Source organism: Akebia trifoliata, chromosome 4 (assembly GCF_017979445.1).
Source record: "Akebia trifoliata isolate Shusen 1 chromosome 4, ASM1797944v1, whole genome shotgun sequence".
NCBI lineage: Eukaryota > Viridiplantae > Streptophyta > Magnoliopsida > Ranunculales > Lardizabalaceae > Akebia > Akebia trifoliata.
This window is the reverse complement of record NC_141378.1, coordinates 7546668-7563406: the sequence shown is the minus strand read 5'-3', so window position 1 is coordinate 7563406 and position 16739 is coordinate 7546668. Positions and strand designations below refer to the sequence as shown.

Below are 16739 nucleotides of genomic sequence, written 5' to 3'. Positions count from 1 at the left end.
CATTCATCAATGGGGTGATCTCCATCCATTGGTGGTGATGATCCCATATGTGTTCTTTGGTGGATATAGGTTGATTGTGCAAAATTAAGTCCCCTTCTATAAAAGTAGCACAGTTTGCAACAGTGCGTGAATATGACCACCAAATCCATATTGTGTCAGGTAGCAACACATAACAACATCAAGTAATTTTTTATTTTTTTACCTGAATCAATGCATCAGGTCTAGACTCAAAAACAATAAGGAGAACACCCAAGGGACATGATGTCTTCTCTAAGATGAGCCCATCTGCAAGCTGGATGCAAGAGTATAGATATCAGAAATTTCAGAGTGATCGATGACAAACACAAAGAGAGTTTATCTAGAAGACAGATATTCTGTTGGCCACAAAGGTGGTTTCATAGCACACAATAGATTTCAAACAAATTTCCGTACTATGCAAATTATCAAATAACAAAGAAGCTTGCGTGATTTGCCTCACTCTTTGTAGTTGACAAAAATTAAAATATATTCATTTGTCACCCAAATACGTAAAATGGGAATCATATTGTTTTCATAAAAACCCACTCCTCCCCTTACCTCTGTTCTCTTTAAAACATGACCAATCGGTTCTCTTCCATGTCTGCAAGCACACGAATGGATCTTGCCAGACTCGAAATCTGTGGAGAACAGTACATTGGAATCAATAGTATGGACAGGATATTTCTAAACACCATGCTTATGAAGAAACCAAGAGAACGTAAATTATAAAAACATGCATACACAATGGATAACAGCTTTGAATAGATCATGGTGGGGCAAAAACCAAATATTGAAAAGAAAAAAAAAAGAACTTAATTTCCATCACAACCAAACTTCAGTATCCATCTATGCCTTGCCTCCCCGGGTTTCAGCGCCAACCGAGATATCAATGGCTTTTCATATCCAGCCTGCTCTGCAACAACAATATCAGCTTCATTCTCAACTTTGATTAAATTCTCATATTCCTCCAAAGCATCAGCTATGCCCAGCAAAATTTTCCTTCTATATTGTGTTATATATTTTGGCGACTTACTGTTTGAGTGTATACACAAGGCCTATGTCGCTTAATTGAGTTAGAAAATGTTGGGATTTTGCTGAGTATGAGATGAAGGGGAGGACTCTTAAAAGAGTGTACAAGTCGAGTATGTGATTGATGAGCAATGTAGAGTTTATATCCAATATTTGATTCCCAATTTGGTGGGGATGAAGGGGATCTCATTTACTGCAGAAGAAGACATTGGAATTACAAGTCAGTTGCTTTAGATATCAAAGAAAGGGAGAGTGATATTAAAGTTACAAATTCAAAGCTCACCTTCTCCTCATCTTTCTTCTTCTGAATATTTGCCAGATCAGTCTACAAAGATCAATGGCTGCAACAGAAACAATCTGATAATATCAGAGCGATGCTCACAGCATAATCGCAAAGAAAGGGCTATTAAAATTTACACTGGCCTTTGTAAAGGAGCATCTAATGAATGAATAACCACCGACTTCTATCTATTGAAACTGCTTGTTAGAGGTACACCGATGCGAGAAAGTTACTCTTAACAGCCTTGTGACTCCCTGCAATGTCATACAATCAGTTAGACAACTCACGTTAGAACAGATGTTGAGTAAAGCTGTCAATGGATTACTCATCAATCTAAGACAAATCCGATAATGTTGAGTGTCCTGATCACAAGCAGGTAAGCAGTACTGAAATGACCAGCAAGCAATGTTTATGTAAATTGAACGTTGACTTGAGGATTGGAGAAACAAAGTAGCTTGGGAAATATTTATGAGTATGAAGCTTGCGCCACCATTGTTTCCACAAATTGATGTCACCCAAATTACATTAGAACATAGATCTCATAAATTTGTTCCAGAAAACATGATTCCTCCATCAAGAATGGCAAGTTAAATATATTTAACTGATTACGAGAAAACAATACCTCTATTAGGATGGTAGAAGTATCATTATCCTGCCTTCAAATCATTATCAAAGCAACTTTAACAGAAGATGCACCAATGGCACCTTGTGCAACCAAGAACAAAAGCAAACCGAACAGCTTTATATTGAATTTAGTATTCTCAACAGTCAGATTTAAGAATGTAGTGCCAAGAGGAAAGAAGTCATAAGCATGATAAACAAACTTGAAAAAGTTAGAAGAATATAGGCCCAAAAAATTCGCCCACACTCATAGAAGACGTCATAATACAAAGTACAAGTCCTGTTGTAGAAACCATTTATAACTTAAGAGAAAAATTAGCGACAAAAGTTTGCTAACCAATTGTCTGGTGTTGTATAGACATTCATTAGAAAATCCCAAAAAAACCTTGAGTAGGCATACAAAATTTGAAATTTGATGAAAACCATCCATTAACACTGCACTGCTGCAACCCCTTCATTGTTATGGTCACGCAACAACGATGTCCTACCCCAAAGGTAATGCATCGTAATTGCAATTAATTTCTTGGTCTAAATATTGTACTTCTTCATTCACTGAAAATAACAAACAAGAAAAAAAAAACCTTGCGTCATATTTCAATAGATATAAATGCATATTAACTTACAAACATTAATTTAATTACCTTCGATACATCCAATTTGTTTTCTATTTGGATTTTCAGGACAAATCTGCTTGTCATGCCCGAGTTTTTGACATAATGCACACTTCCTTTTTTTCTTCTGTTGGGCCAACTCAATATTGCTTTTCAATCGACTAACATATTGAACTTTTTCTTTTCCCTTATCATCCTTCTTCCTACCCTTTGTTTGTGAGACATTTGGATCCAAAAGTAACAAATCCATTTGGTCATTACTACTTTTCTCATCCCTATTATTAGATGCATCAACTGTAAGTTTCATTTCTCCAATTTTTTTTTATGTTTCATTTAAGTCATCCAAGAAGATTTTGTATCCCTCGATTGAAGTTCCTGCAATACAAGCCAATTTAGTAGCCTGTTGACATAGGAAGCTAATTCTCATTGCATCCGACTGTTCATTTTCATTGTTCATTGTATGTGAACCCGTGATTCTGAATTTACGGTTGGCTTCTTGTCTCCATCTTTTGAGAATATAGTGGGACGGTATAATATCAATATCATGACGAGCAAAAACCTTTAGCAAATGTCGACAAAGTATTCCAAAAAATTCAAATTTTTTGCATTCACAAGTACCCTCATATGTTTTCAAATTAAACTTCACTATGAACTCCTCAGGTGCATCATATTTACTTTTCACCACATATGATTGATATCCATTATCGATTTCCCGTTCTTCTTCAATTCGAAATTGAATCACTTTGACCTATTCTTGCTTAAATTTCTCAAATACATTTTTGGTGTATAATTTTGCCGCGTGCTTTAAAAGCAACTCACCCTTATTAACACATCGAAACTTATGTTCTGAAATGAAATCTTCTTTACTCTCTGCATCTACATTCCTTTGCAACGCTTGCTCATGCTTAACAATAAATTCTTTAAGATTTGACCTTGAAGTAACAAATCCATCGAAAAAGGCATTGATACTTTCACTACGACCGGTGGTATTCATACCAACAAAAAATGTTTGGCGATTATAAACTGGCACCTACGACTCCCTTATTTCAAATAATTGTTGAAGCCATTCGTTGTTTTCCAATCTATTTTCCACGATCACTGATTTCCATTGCTTTTCAAAGTCCTCAATCGTGTATGTCGACCATATACAATTTCTCATTTTACCTTTGAAGTTAGTATTTTGAAAGTATATATGAGACAATTTCTCAGCAAACTTCTTCTCAATATGCCAAATACAAAGACGTGACGGGTATTGGGAAATACTTTGGCAATTGCATTCCGCATTGCCAAATCTTGGTCTGTGATTATGGATATTGGATGACGTCCTCCCATTGCTTCTAGCCAGGTCTCAAACAACCATATGAAAGTTACCTCTGTCTCATCTTGTAGAAGAGCACCCCCAAATTGTATTGACTGAAGGTGATGATTTACTCCAGTAAATGGGGCGAACGGCATATTATATTTGTTTGTCCGATAAGTTGTGTCAAATGACACCACATCTCCAAAATATTCATATGCCATTCGTGATCTAGAATCAACCCAAAAAAAGTTAACTGCCCTGCATTCGTCATCGCATTGTATCGCATAAAAAAATTGTGGATTTTCGGCTTGTTTCTTCTTGAAATAGTTCAATACTGATTGTGCATCACCCCCTTCTAGTTTCATGTGTCTAACATTTCTCAAATGGTTGTAACAATCTCTATTATCGAAACCGATCGTGTCCCCACCCAAAATTGATGCCACTTTCCCAATTGGCATGTTTTCTCTATGGAATGCTTCGACTAAATTCTTAGCTGCTTTTGGCATGATTCGGTTTGACCTCATCTTCATTCTCCTAGCTGGTGTAACTACCTTGTGATTATGGTCATCATTAAAAATCGATACTTTCCATCTAGTAGTCCATCTGTCGTTTAAAATACACATAGTTGCATTACATCCACATCTAATAGTAGAACAACTTCTTTTTTTCTCGATTTCATTTTCTTCTTCTACCTTCTTTGATTGAAATTTACCTTGATGTGAGTAAACGTATGCTATTCCAGTCGGCTCATTTGAACCCCGTCGTGACTTAGTAGTGCTTCGAATTCGAATCCAAAATCCTTGACGACGTCCATAATCCTCATAATACTTTTTAGCTTCTTCACTTGAGTCAAACAACATCCCCACATAAGGTGTTTTTAGATCTTCAATGTCTTTGTTAAGACTTTGACAATCGACATATTCACCACTATCTACTTCAACTAACGACGATCCCACAATGTCATCAATAGGCATTCCCTCATCTTTGTCAATACCAATCTTATCCATGATGGACTGCTACAACTGGTAAAAGACCAATAAACTACAAATGATTCAATTTTAACATTTCATTATTTATAACAAAAGTTAGTCGTACATGTTAACTACAATTTCTTCCAATTCACCATCAATCATAACATAAACTAGCTTTAGAGACACCAAGGATCAAAAACAGAAGTACCTATTTCACTACCAAACATATTTACTCAATATATCTATCCAAGATCAAGTATAGTCACTTTTAGCATCTTCCGTATTCATATTTGGAGTATTAAATTTACATTATGGCAAATCAGACGAAGTATCTATACTAACCTCAATAAAAAGAAAATGGTCTCAATATAATTCCTGCAAATGCATTCCCATTGCCATCTAAACCATCTATATCTACTAAGCAACTTTCAGTAATACATTTCAAAGAGTTGGATAGGAGTAAAGTTTCTCATATATTTCAGAATCAACATTGTAAGAAAAAAAAAAACAAGAGAAACCAATCCAGTTCATAAAAAACGACCCCAACTTTTATAATTTACTAATTCGTTGATAAAATACTCACAATTTTGACATATCAACGATCTTTGTAGGTAATTTATTTACGAATTCGTTAATTATACAAGATGTGTACTAATTATTTGTTGATTGACATATGAATTGGATTGGTATTAGCAAAAGTTAGGGTCATTTTTTTTTTTATAAAAATCAAGATCCAAATAACAAAACAAATCAAGATAAAGTTCAGAAAAAAAAATTGTTCAAACAGAGGGATTCTGTAACAAGTACAACCCAAAAGAAAAAAAAAACCTATTTGATCAAATCGTTTAACAGTAACTTAAAAAATTACCATCCACATGATCTTTCAAGTTTAACAACTACAATAAAAAATAAAAATAAAACCAATCGATTTTTGTATGAATCGAGAGTGAAAAAAAATACCTATTCGATCAAACTTGAGAGAGATTGATGGTGAGGAGTTTGAGAGGGTTGAGTGAGAGAGACAACGATGGCTCCAAAGACGACGGGATCTGAAGGCAGTTCGAACAAAGAGAGAGAAAGAGAGGATAGAGATCGACGGCGATGGTGTTGGGTCGTTCGGCGCGATGGTAGAGTTTGAGAGAGAGAGAGGGTAGAGATCGACGACTATGGCGTCGTATTAGAGTGAGAGACAGAGGGGTAAAAATTTCTGATTGAAGAGGAGATCGGTGGATTCGTTCTGTAGAGGTTTTGATAGAAGAGAAGAAGTAGTTTGTGTGAGGGATTTATGAGTGAATAGAAAATTGAACAGGGGGCGTTAGTTAATTAATGAATTTTTAAACTTATAACCGGTTAGAGCAAACGAGCCGTTGGATTCGTTTTTATCGTACGGTCAAAAAAACTAGGCATGAAAGATGGCAGAGAGCAGGGCTGCCGAAGCGCTCCCTATATATATATATATAGGATAGCGTTATTACGACCCCTATTACGACTCACATTGCGACACACCGTTTGTCTTATATTGGCAAAAATGTTTGGAATGGGCTGATTTTTTGTGAGGATGATCTCTATGATGAGGGGATCATCCTGGCAAAAAATCATCCCATTCCAAAATTTCTAACTCTATCAAAATTGATTTACAAATATTGGACGGTCTAAAATTTTTCAACTTATAAACATGGTGCTAGAAGTTTCATAATGAGCTGATTTTTGGCAAGGATGATCTTCTCACCATAGAGATCATCCTCACAAAAAAAATCAGCCCATTCCAAATATTTTTGCCCATATAAGACAAAATGGTGTGTCACAATGTGAGTCGTAATGTGAGTCACGGAACCCAACCCATATATATATATATATATGAGTAGCGTTCAATGGCCAACAGTTTGGCAAACATTTTGGCAAACACATTTTTCAAAACATGGGTTAGAGGTCTTGGAATGGGCTGATTTTTGGTGAGGATGATCTCTATGGTGAGGAGATCATCATCACCAAAAATCAGCCCATTCCAAAACTTCTAACCTCATCAAAAATGGTTTACAAAAAATGGACGGTTCACGATTTTTCAACTTGTAAAATGGGGCTAGAAGTTTTGGAATGAGCTGATTTTTGGTGAGGATGATCTCCTCACCGTAGAGATCATCCTCACCAAAAATCAGCCCATTCCAAGACCTCTAACCCATGTTTTGAAAAAGTGTTTGCCAAAATGTTTGCCAAACTGTTGGCCACGGATAGGGACCCATATATATATATAGGGTCCCGTTCGGCACCCTAAGTTTTACCACACACTTTAACAAACGCGTTTTGTCTTACATGGGTTAGAAGTTTCGGAATGAGCTGATTTTTGGTGAGGATAAAGATCATCCTCACCAAAAATCAGCTCATTCCAAAACTTCTAACCCCATCAAAATTGATTTACAAAAAATGGACGGTCCACGATTTTTCAACGTGTAAACATGGGGCTAAACATTTCGGAATGGGCTGATTTTTGGGGAGGATGATCTTCTAATCATAGAGATCATCCTCACCAAAAATCAGGTCATTCCAAAACTTCTAACCCATGTAGGACAAAAAACGTTTGTTAAAGTGTGTGGTAAAACTTAGGGTGCTGAACATTTCCCATATGTATATATAATTTTTTAATTTTTAATTCGACATTTTAAGTGTGCGTATAGATTATAAATGATGTGTGCAACTAGAACGCCCCACTATTTTTTCTCAGATAGCAGTGAAATAAAGAGAGCTTATCCACCTATTTCACCTTCTTCCCTCCAAAACGCAAACCTTCGAACACCACCATGATTTCTTGCATTGGTTCTTCTTCATTCCTTCAACCCATCAAAACCTCCAGACCTTCTAAACCCATATTCTTAAACCAAAAATCCAAAACCCTAACCCTAATTTGCAGAGCAGAATCTACCAGACCACCAGACAACAACCCCAACAAGAGAAATCCAACGCAAGGCAAAAAACCCACTTTAAAAAAACCTAGAAAACCCTCTTATGGTACTTCTAGGAGATCGATTCTCAGGAAAACATTCAACCAAGAACAACTGATCTTCACCACTCCTATATCAGAAGACCCTGTTGTCGCCATTATCGGTGGAGGGATGTCAGGACTAACATGCGCTCTCAATCTGGAGAAAAGGGGAATTCGGTCTACTGTATTCGATACGGTGAGCGTTCTCTTTTGATATTTCGATTTTTTGGTGGAATTCTAATCATGGGTTTGTGGTATCTGATTCTAAGCTTTATGTAATTAGTTATTTCGTTTCAATTACATGAATGGCTTATAATTTGTGGAATTTTATTTGTATTTTTTGGTTGTGTTGGATCTCATTTTCACACAAACGATACGACCAAATATACAGAAAAATACCTAGGTGTTAGTTAAACCCATACCTCTTTGGGGTGCAGCCAAGGTCCGCAGACACCCACTCTGGTATCGTCTTTTACGGGTCACCAGGTCGTCCCTTTCACTGACGCCCTTAGTGCTCACTTTGTGTCGGCTTTCACCCCTGTAGCCTTATTTTTAGGCTCCAAGGTAGCCCTTCCCCAAGGCCCTCTTTTCCAGATTTGAACCCGGGATATGGTGTTGGCTGTGATACCAAATGATATGAACCCAACCAATACACCAAAAATCCATAGGTGTTAGTGGTGCATAAAATTAAGCCCATATGTCTTTGGGTTTGTAATAACAAACATATAATACATTCGTAAGAGCAAATTTTTGTGCAAAACATACATTTGAAGTGAAAAATGGCAATCCTAACTGACCAATACCAAATGTTAGAACAACAGTTTTTTTTTTATTAATGGTATAGGGTGTATGAAAATTTGATTTTTCACTTCATTATTCAGTTGTTTTGGTGTCAATTGAGGTTCTGCAGTTATATGTGGGTCATGGAGGGTTTTCCGTTTATGATTTTCAAAGCGGTCTCTCTATCAAGCAGTTCGTATTTGGGTCTCACTAGAGTAATATTTATGAGATATTACAATTTGGTCTTGACATGATTTTCTATGTTGATCAACTTCATGATATATTTTTTTGTTTGACCGGTAAAAAAGAATGTTTTTTTAGATAATGAAGAGAAACAACAAGAAAACATAAAGAAATGAATATGTGAGAGGTTCCCAGTTCTCACAAGGAAAAATTCAAAACAATATAGCAAATCTCTAAGGCAATCCCCCTCATAATTTCGTTAGTGATGTACCTTCTAAATAAGTACCGTTAACCTTGAGAATGATGTCACCACTTTGACATCAAAGATCCTTGTATTGTGTTTTTTTCAATAAACACAAACGTAACCCAAAATGATGGATTTTCCTAAGAGAGTGGACACAAGAGAAAAAAGCATCGGAGGACCACCCTTCGACGAGCGATTTCAGTTACTAAGTAGCCCCATTTATCAACATCGTCAGAAGAACAAATGTTCTGGTTCCTTTTCTGTAATGAGTTTTACCTCTGGCTCACTGATATGTTATAAGCAAACCAAAAGATTTTTTGTTTCCTAAAGCAACATAACAGAAGAGCGACAATAAATAGAATCCAGAAATACACTCCATGATCAAAAGAGATGCAAAGAACAAAAGGAAACACACATGAACTTACTTCCGAAAGATTCTATCATTTCTGAGAAATCTGCCCCAATTTTAGCCATTACTATGGAAGCTAAAGGGCTCGATGAAATGAAACCTGGAGTATGGAATCAAGATTTCAGTGAGTTTTCATGGTTTTCGACACATATTAAGAGGTGAAGTGGTGGCGGTGTAGGCCTGCTACTCCAAACTCAAATCAACCTCATGGAGATTCTGTAGATTTAAAAGTTTGTATTTCTGTAGCTACATTTTGGAGTTTCCTGTTATGGGTTTTTGAATGTGGAGAATTATGGTTTGATACATATAAAGAGTTTAGTTCAACACTTAACCTTTCCGTGCTCAATCTTCAATAAGTCAAAATATTTCAAGGTTTCTCACACTATTTGTTTATACAGGGGCTTCATGGGTTGGGAGGAAGAATGGGAACAAGAATAATTGATCCTCAGCCATTGATATTTGATCATGCTGCTCAATTCTTCACAGTTAGTAATTCCAAATTTGCCGAGTTGGTTTCTGGATGGTTAGAGAAGGGTTTGGTTCGAGAATGGCAGGGTCCAATTGGAGAGCTTGAAGTAGGTGATTGCTTCACTCCCATTCCTTCTTCATCCCCAAGATATATAGCTGTTAATGGGATGCGCCCTCTGGCCGATTCAATTCTATCTCAGGTAAATAGGTAATTGGACTTGCTCCCCCACTCTTTCTTCTTTTGTGACCATGCTTCCTCTTTAATGAAACCTGAATGAAAAGAAAAAAGGAATAGTGATAACTGACTTAAGAAAAGATACTCAAATTTCGTCAATTGACATGGAATGTGCACAGTGCCATAGATTTTTTCCTTGTGTAGCTTGAGGAAACAAATCTATGGTTCTGTGCACATGTCACGTTTGTTGAGTATGGTTTTTTAGTCAGTTTATCACGAATCGAGAAAAAAATATTGAACATATGGGAAATTATAACTGAGACCTGTCTTCCTTCTTTCTTCCCCTTTTGTATAAATAAAATGCTCACTTCTTTGACGATTCTCTGATCATTTTACTTTCGTGGTATTCCTGTTACTTTTTATGGTAACAGACTAAAAAATGAACTGAGAGAAATGCAAAGTTCTTGTATACAAGCCGATGTAGAATGTTCTTGTACTGAATCTGCATGGCCATCTAGATACTAACATCCAACTATATGTGTGTATGTAAGCACATGGTTCGAAATTTTGTTCTGTTTCAGAATGTTTCTACAGAGTATTCTGTATCGGCCATTACCGAAACAAAACATTGATGCCTGAGTCATTGAATGTTTCGGACTGTCTCTGAATGTTTTAGTCAAGACTGTTTTGTTTATTCTCCTGACCGGAACATTGCTAGAAACAATATTTTAAACCTTGTCTATGCGAATGTTTTGTAATAATAATAGTAATTACTTTGACTTATTTATTTATTTTGGATGGGTAAGCTGGACTTGAACCCACGATCTCAAAGTTGCTTTGCAACGTGTCAAACCAACTGAACTATGGGTCTAAGCCCAATTGCTTTGAGTTATTCATGTAAGGATTTAATTCTAGCTGCTTTTGGTAGCTAGCGAAGTTAGTTCATCTTCCTGATGCATTTCTATCATACGAGAAACATGTTTACTAATGTTAGTAATGTTCATGAGAGGATGCCAGTGTCCCAGACATACTCAAACTTGTCAAGTCCATTAATGATAACAGCAAAATCTCCTCACACATGCGGATCTTTATCTTTGCTCAGGGATGAAGAGGATGATTGAGATGGAAGTTTTTTTTATTTTGTTTAGTCTTGAGATGGGTTTTACTGCTACACAGACATAGGGGATGAAGTCAATGGTTACTTTAGATGATTGCTTATTATTACAGGCTAAACTAAACACGTAGAAGTTTTGTGTCAATCTTTATTAGAAATAGAACTGGACTGATATCAAGCTTCATTATGCTTATAATCACTTGGCAATTGCCAATGCTTTCATTTAATGTTCATCTCTTTGGTTCAAGTTTCTGCTCGCAATATCTTGTTTTTTTGCTATTTAATTCCTGAGAAGGTTTAGAAACTTTACATATCTCTTCTTTCCATCTTCCTCCTTTTGCTCGTGTCTTCCATTGATGATGTCCTCCACACTATTGCTTAACAAAAACATGAACCTTGGTGCAGACAGGTTTGGTTAATGTAGTGAGGCCTTGTTGGATAAGTAAACTAGAGGCATTTAATGGACTGTGGCATTTGAGTGAGAATGGAAAACCTCGTGGTCAGTTTGATGCAATTGTTATTGCTCACAATGGTGAGTATATGCCTCTGTAGTTGCTTTTCAATTTTTCTGTTGCCATTATAACTTTATATTGTACCATATATATTACTGTAATCGTAGAAAGTATTAGTTGTTGGGGGTGAGAAATACTTCAAAGTTACGCTGCCCTATATAAGTGTTTTTTCACTATGACAATAACCTCAAATGGCTGGTTGAGCTGTTTTTTCTTTCATTACTTTACAAGGAAAATCAGGTGGCCTCCTCTAATTGATTAGTCTCGTTTTTCTTGTTGATGACATGATTGTTGCTGAATACTATGACCATATGTAATTTTAGTTGAATGTTTTAATATATTTTATGCCCACTCTATGGTTATTGCTGATTACTATACTTGTATGTAGTTGCAGTTCAATGTTTTATAACATTTAATGCCTACATAAATTCTGTCTGACACTCAAAAAATCAAGAATGCTATTTTCCTTTTTTAAATAGGGATCCTGAAATTAGCAAGCATCACACACACACAAACACACACACACACACACACACAAGTATCATGCACTTTATTTGATTCTTTGCCTCCTTTCTAATATGTTTATGTTGTCTGCCTTGTCCTTCGGTCAGTCAGACGCCCCCCCCCCCCCCCCCCCCCCCCCCCCCCCCCCAACACACACACACACAAGTATCAAGCTCTAATTGATTCTTTGCTTCCTTTCTAATATGTTTCCTTAGGTCAGACCATCATCAATTGTCTAGTAGTTTGTCATTCTATTTGATTCTTCATTTAATTTTCTAGTTCTATTAACTATAAAGATGTCATGGGGGTATGTGGTATATATGATTAAAATACATTTTATTTTATTCTTTTTTTTGGGGTGCAAAAGTCTAACAAACCATACAAGAAAGAGGAGCACGATAGGGGCTGTCACAGTTTGGCTCATTAACATCAGAGCAACAAGAACATTATAACAATAGGACGTCCCACAACCTTACACATGAGTTGCATAGACAATCTCTTCCCATCTCGAAACAAAGTCTTCAAAACTGAGACATCTGAAGTTGGAGAGGACGGAAGGAAGACCCCTGATATAGAAGGGCCTCAACTTCCGACCTGACTCTATCCAGATCATCCTCCTCAGTAAAAACTGTCATTGCCCTTATTCCAAATAGCCTAGAAAACCACAAAAGAGATGTTCACAGAAAAGTACACGTGGATTATATATGACTAACCATTTTATTTGTCTTTTGTGTCACTAACAGGAAAATGTGCAAATCGCTTGCTCGCTACGTCAGGTTTACCACTGATCGCGAGGCAAATGAAGGTTTATATGAAACCTGTTAAATTTGATCCATTTATCTAATGTTTAACATTTATTGACCTTCAACCATTGATAATTTAATTTGATTGGTTTCTTGCTTCATCTTGTCTTTTTCCATGTCTGTAGAGGCTGGATCTGAGTTCTATTTGGGCCCTTCTTGCTGCATTTGAAGATCCTCTTCCGGTCTCAGGTTGCACAGGCACAGCTACAACTCCTTTTGAAGGAGCTTTTGTAAAAGGTGTTGATGCCCTCTCATGGATGGCAAACAACACAAAGAAGCTGTTCCCTTCCCTGAGAAATGGCCCTCATTGTTGGACCTTCTTCAGCACTGCCACTTATGGAAAACGAAACAAAGTTCCGCAGGTTGGCTATCTGACTTTTTTTCCCCTACTTTCTCAGCTGCTAGTGGGCAAGCTATGCATGCATTATTTTATTGTGTATAAGCTTAAAGTTTTTGTATAGTTATCATATTTTAATTCAATTCAATAGTGCACAAACACTAATTTTGACACCACAAGATCTGATGCCTTGCATCTTTAATATATATATTTTTTTGCACCACGTGGCATGTGCAAACGCACATGTATATGAAGGCTTATTTGTAATTTAAAATATTAATTAAAGGTAGTTTTGAAGATTACACAGTGGGAAGGATTTTTGTAATTGTTAAAGGATGTGCGATCACAAGTTTCTTGGGTTTCGACCAAAATTACCCTGATTATATTAAGTTCAAATGTTAAGGTGGGGGCATTTTTGGAATCTAAATTTTGGTGTCGAACCACTTCTACTCCGCCTTCTCTCGTTATAATAATAATAATAATAATAATAAAAAAGATATGAAAATTTTCCCTTATGACCAATATAGGTGCATGGAGATGTGGATATGAATTTTATTGAGAACTAACCATTAATTGAATCGTATTCAAGTAGGAAAACATCCCAAATACCACTGCAGAGAGGGTGAAGGAAGGCATGCTTGAGGCTGTTGAGATTGCACTGGGATTATCAAATGGATCACTTCAGAGACCCTTTTATACCCGAGTTCAGTTATGGTAGGGCATTCTATTCGATTTATTCTACTATCCATGTATCATTGTTACATATTATTTGATATTCATTTTTCTTGCCATGGAATGGCAGGGGTGCTGCTCTCCCAACTAATACTCCAGGCATTCCCTGCATCTTTGACCCGCAAGGCCGGGCTGGAATATGTGGTGATTGGCTACTGGGTTCAAGTTTAGAGGCTGCAGCCTTAAGTGGCTTGGCTCTCGGCGATCATGTGAGTTCTCACGAGCCATATTTTCTGTGATATATGTACATGTGTATGTGGCAACTAGAGGTGCAACTTGGTTCGGTTTGGTACCAAATTGGAACTGAACTGACATAAATTGGTTCTGCTAAATAAGAACCAGAACCAAACTGAAATGCCAATAGAAAATAACTGATCTAAGGTTGGTTTGGTTTGGTTCGGTTCTATGGGCTGCCAATATTTTATAAACTTGCTTGATTATTAAAAAAAAAACAAATATATAATAAACATAAATTTTCATAGAATAAATTATTAACCTATCCATAAAAAATTCATTATCTCTGTCCTAACTCCTAAAATATTTCATAATAAATTAATATATAATTATTTATTACACGAGGGTTCGGTTCTATACAAGCTTTGAATGAAGAACCAAACCACAACTTGTTCCAAACTGAACCAAACCAGCCCAAAGCTATCAGTTTAGTTTGTTTTGGTTTGAACCAGACCAAGTTGCACCCCAAGTAGCAACTATATTATTAACGTTTACATTTGGAACGTTTAAATTCCTCAAGTTTTTATATGTTAATTATTATGAAGCTCTACATTATCACTTATATATATATATATATATTTTTTTTTCTTAAGAGCATGGTTGGCTAAGGTCCTGCATGGTTTCCAAGCTCAAGCTCCTAAAATTGTTCAATTGGTTTCTGCAATACAGATTTCAGATTATTTGCGAAGTGGTGGAAGCCGTCCAGATGAATTTTCTGTTGGTTTACACAATGAGTTTCAACCAATTGCGGGATATGATATCGGGCAGTTCCCAGGGTTGGAGTCTATTGAACTAGTAAATGATGCCCAAGCATGTAAAACTTGAAACACAAATTTGAATAGAGTAGAAGATGTATATATTTTTGGTGAGTATTTATTTTTTCTACTCTCAGTGTAACTTGTGCATTATGATCTTTATGCATTGGGGGTAAACGCCTCCATGTATGGATCTCTTTTTTGATTTTTCTCATTGATGGGAAAATCCAATTAGTTGATTTAATTTGGAGGATGAATCTATCTCCCAAATGTTCTAGGCACCAAAGCTCATTCATTTTTTGTTTCATGGAATTACATCTACTAATAGTTTTCCTACCCATAGGAGCATGCCATTTGGGTATTACTAAATATCTTATAATTCCCTTAAAAACATCTACCCGTATTTTACTGAGCACTTGATTTTTCTTCAAAAACAAATTAACAACTTCAGTTTAGGATAAAAACTTTGATTTCTTTCTAAAAATTCTATTTTTATATTTTTGGTAAAAATTTGTAATCTTCAATCGTTACCCAATTTTCAAATTGATTTCAAAACGATCCAAACACGCTTATCTTGTTAAAAGCCCTTGTTTTTTCTTCCCTAAAGTCACCTTCAACTTCTATGGTAGAATCTTTTACCACCCTATCTCTTCAACCTTTAAACCTCAAGGCATAATAGAACTTTTGGTGGAAAAATTGAAGAAATGATTTATCATTGAGGTTTGAGAGTTTGAAGGTGATGAATTTTTGAAAGAAAAATCAAGAGAAAAACTAACTTATCACCTAATATTAGTTATACCTAATCACTTAAAAAAATCTTCCATGCACACCGTTCTTACGACGGTATTAAAAAAATAGTTAGCATTCAAATTAGTCTAACACTATTTTACTTTGGGATTGCCCTAAAAAGAAAGAATTAGTACGCATTGTTTTTGGTTTCTTGAGATTAGTGCATTGTGAAAAAGGTAGAAGTTGGACATAAGTTGTGCACATTTTGTAAAAAATCCTTTATTTTAAATGACATGTAATAAGTAAAAGTTGGGATGCCAATAGTAATTCATTAAAAATGCAGGTACCTCCAATACCCGTCCTTTAAAAATTTTGACATGTCCCTTGACCTTAGTCTTAAAAAATTGACTTTAAAATCTTTGATTTAAAAAAAAAATAATAATCATAATAATTACGAGGATGATAAAGATGGAGATGATGATGAGCGAACTGATATCAATTTTTCATTAGTTTATGTACCTACAAAAGAAGATAACATTAAGGATGGCATGCCATATTAGTAGTTAAAAAAGTAAGGATGTATCTCAAATATTCATAGAAATATATAAGGGCATGTTAAAAATTCGAAATTATAATTCGCAACGTGTCAATAACTAGGAGGGTTCCTCCAAAATTCTTCGACCAGCCTGGCTGCTTTAAAGTAGGTAGTCAAAATTACATATATTATTAAATAATATTGGTTGGGTCAGCTGTTATGTGGTTAGTTGGACCGTCCAAAACACCAAAAATACACTATGAGTGGTGTTAACGGATGGATTCAATGATGAGGGTCAGGTATCCATAGTCCATATTGTCGTCGTCTAGCTAACTATTAAATCAGAAGAATACACCACGTGGTCTAAAACCTAACCGTAAGTTGATTAGCAATCCAACTCTCTTGATTACACAAGATT

At 35.9% G+C, this 16739-nt stretch overlaps 1 protein-coding gene across 1 annotated transcript; it reads left to right on the top strand.

Annotated features, from left to right (window-relative positions):
• The first annotated feature begins 7525 nt into the window (after positions 1-7525).
• On the top strand, positions 7526-15193 carry LOC147403435 (FAD/NAD(P)-binding oxidoreductase family protein). Its single transcript, XM_086439023.1, has 8 exons — positions 7526-8003; positions 9822-10091; positions 11586-11712; positions 12940-13001; positions 13125-13361; positions 13929-14050; positions 14139-14277; positions 14972-15193. Exons 1-8 carry the CDS (start codon positions 7626-7628, stop codon positions 15125-15127), a joined length of 1491 nt encoding a protein of 496 aa, XP_086295149.1. The 5' UTR covers positions 7526-7625; the 3' UTR covers positions 15128-15193.
• Positions 15194-16739: the final 1546 nt, after the last annotated feature.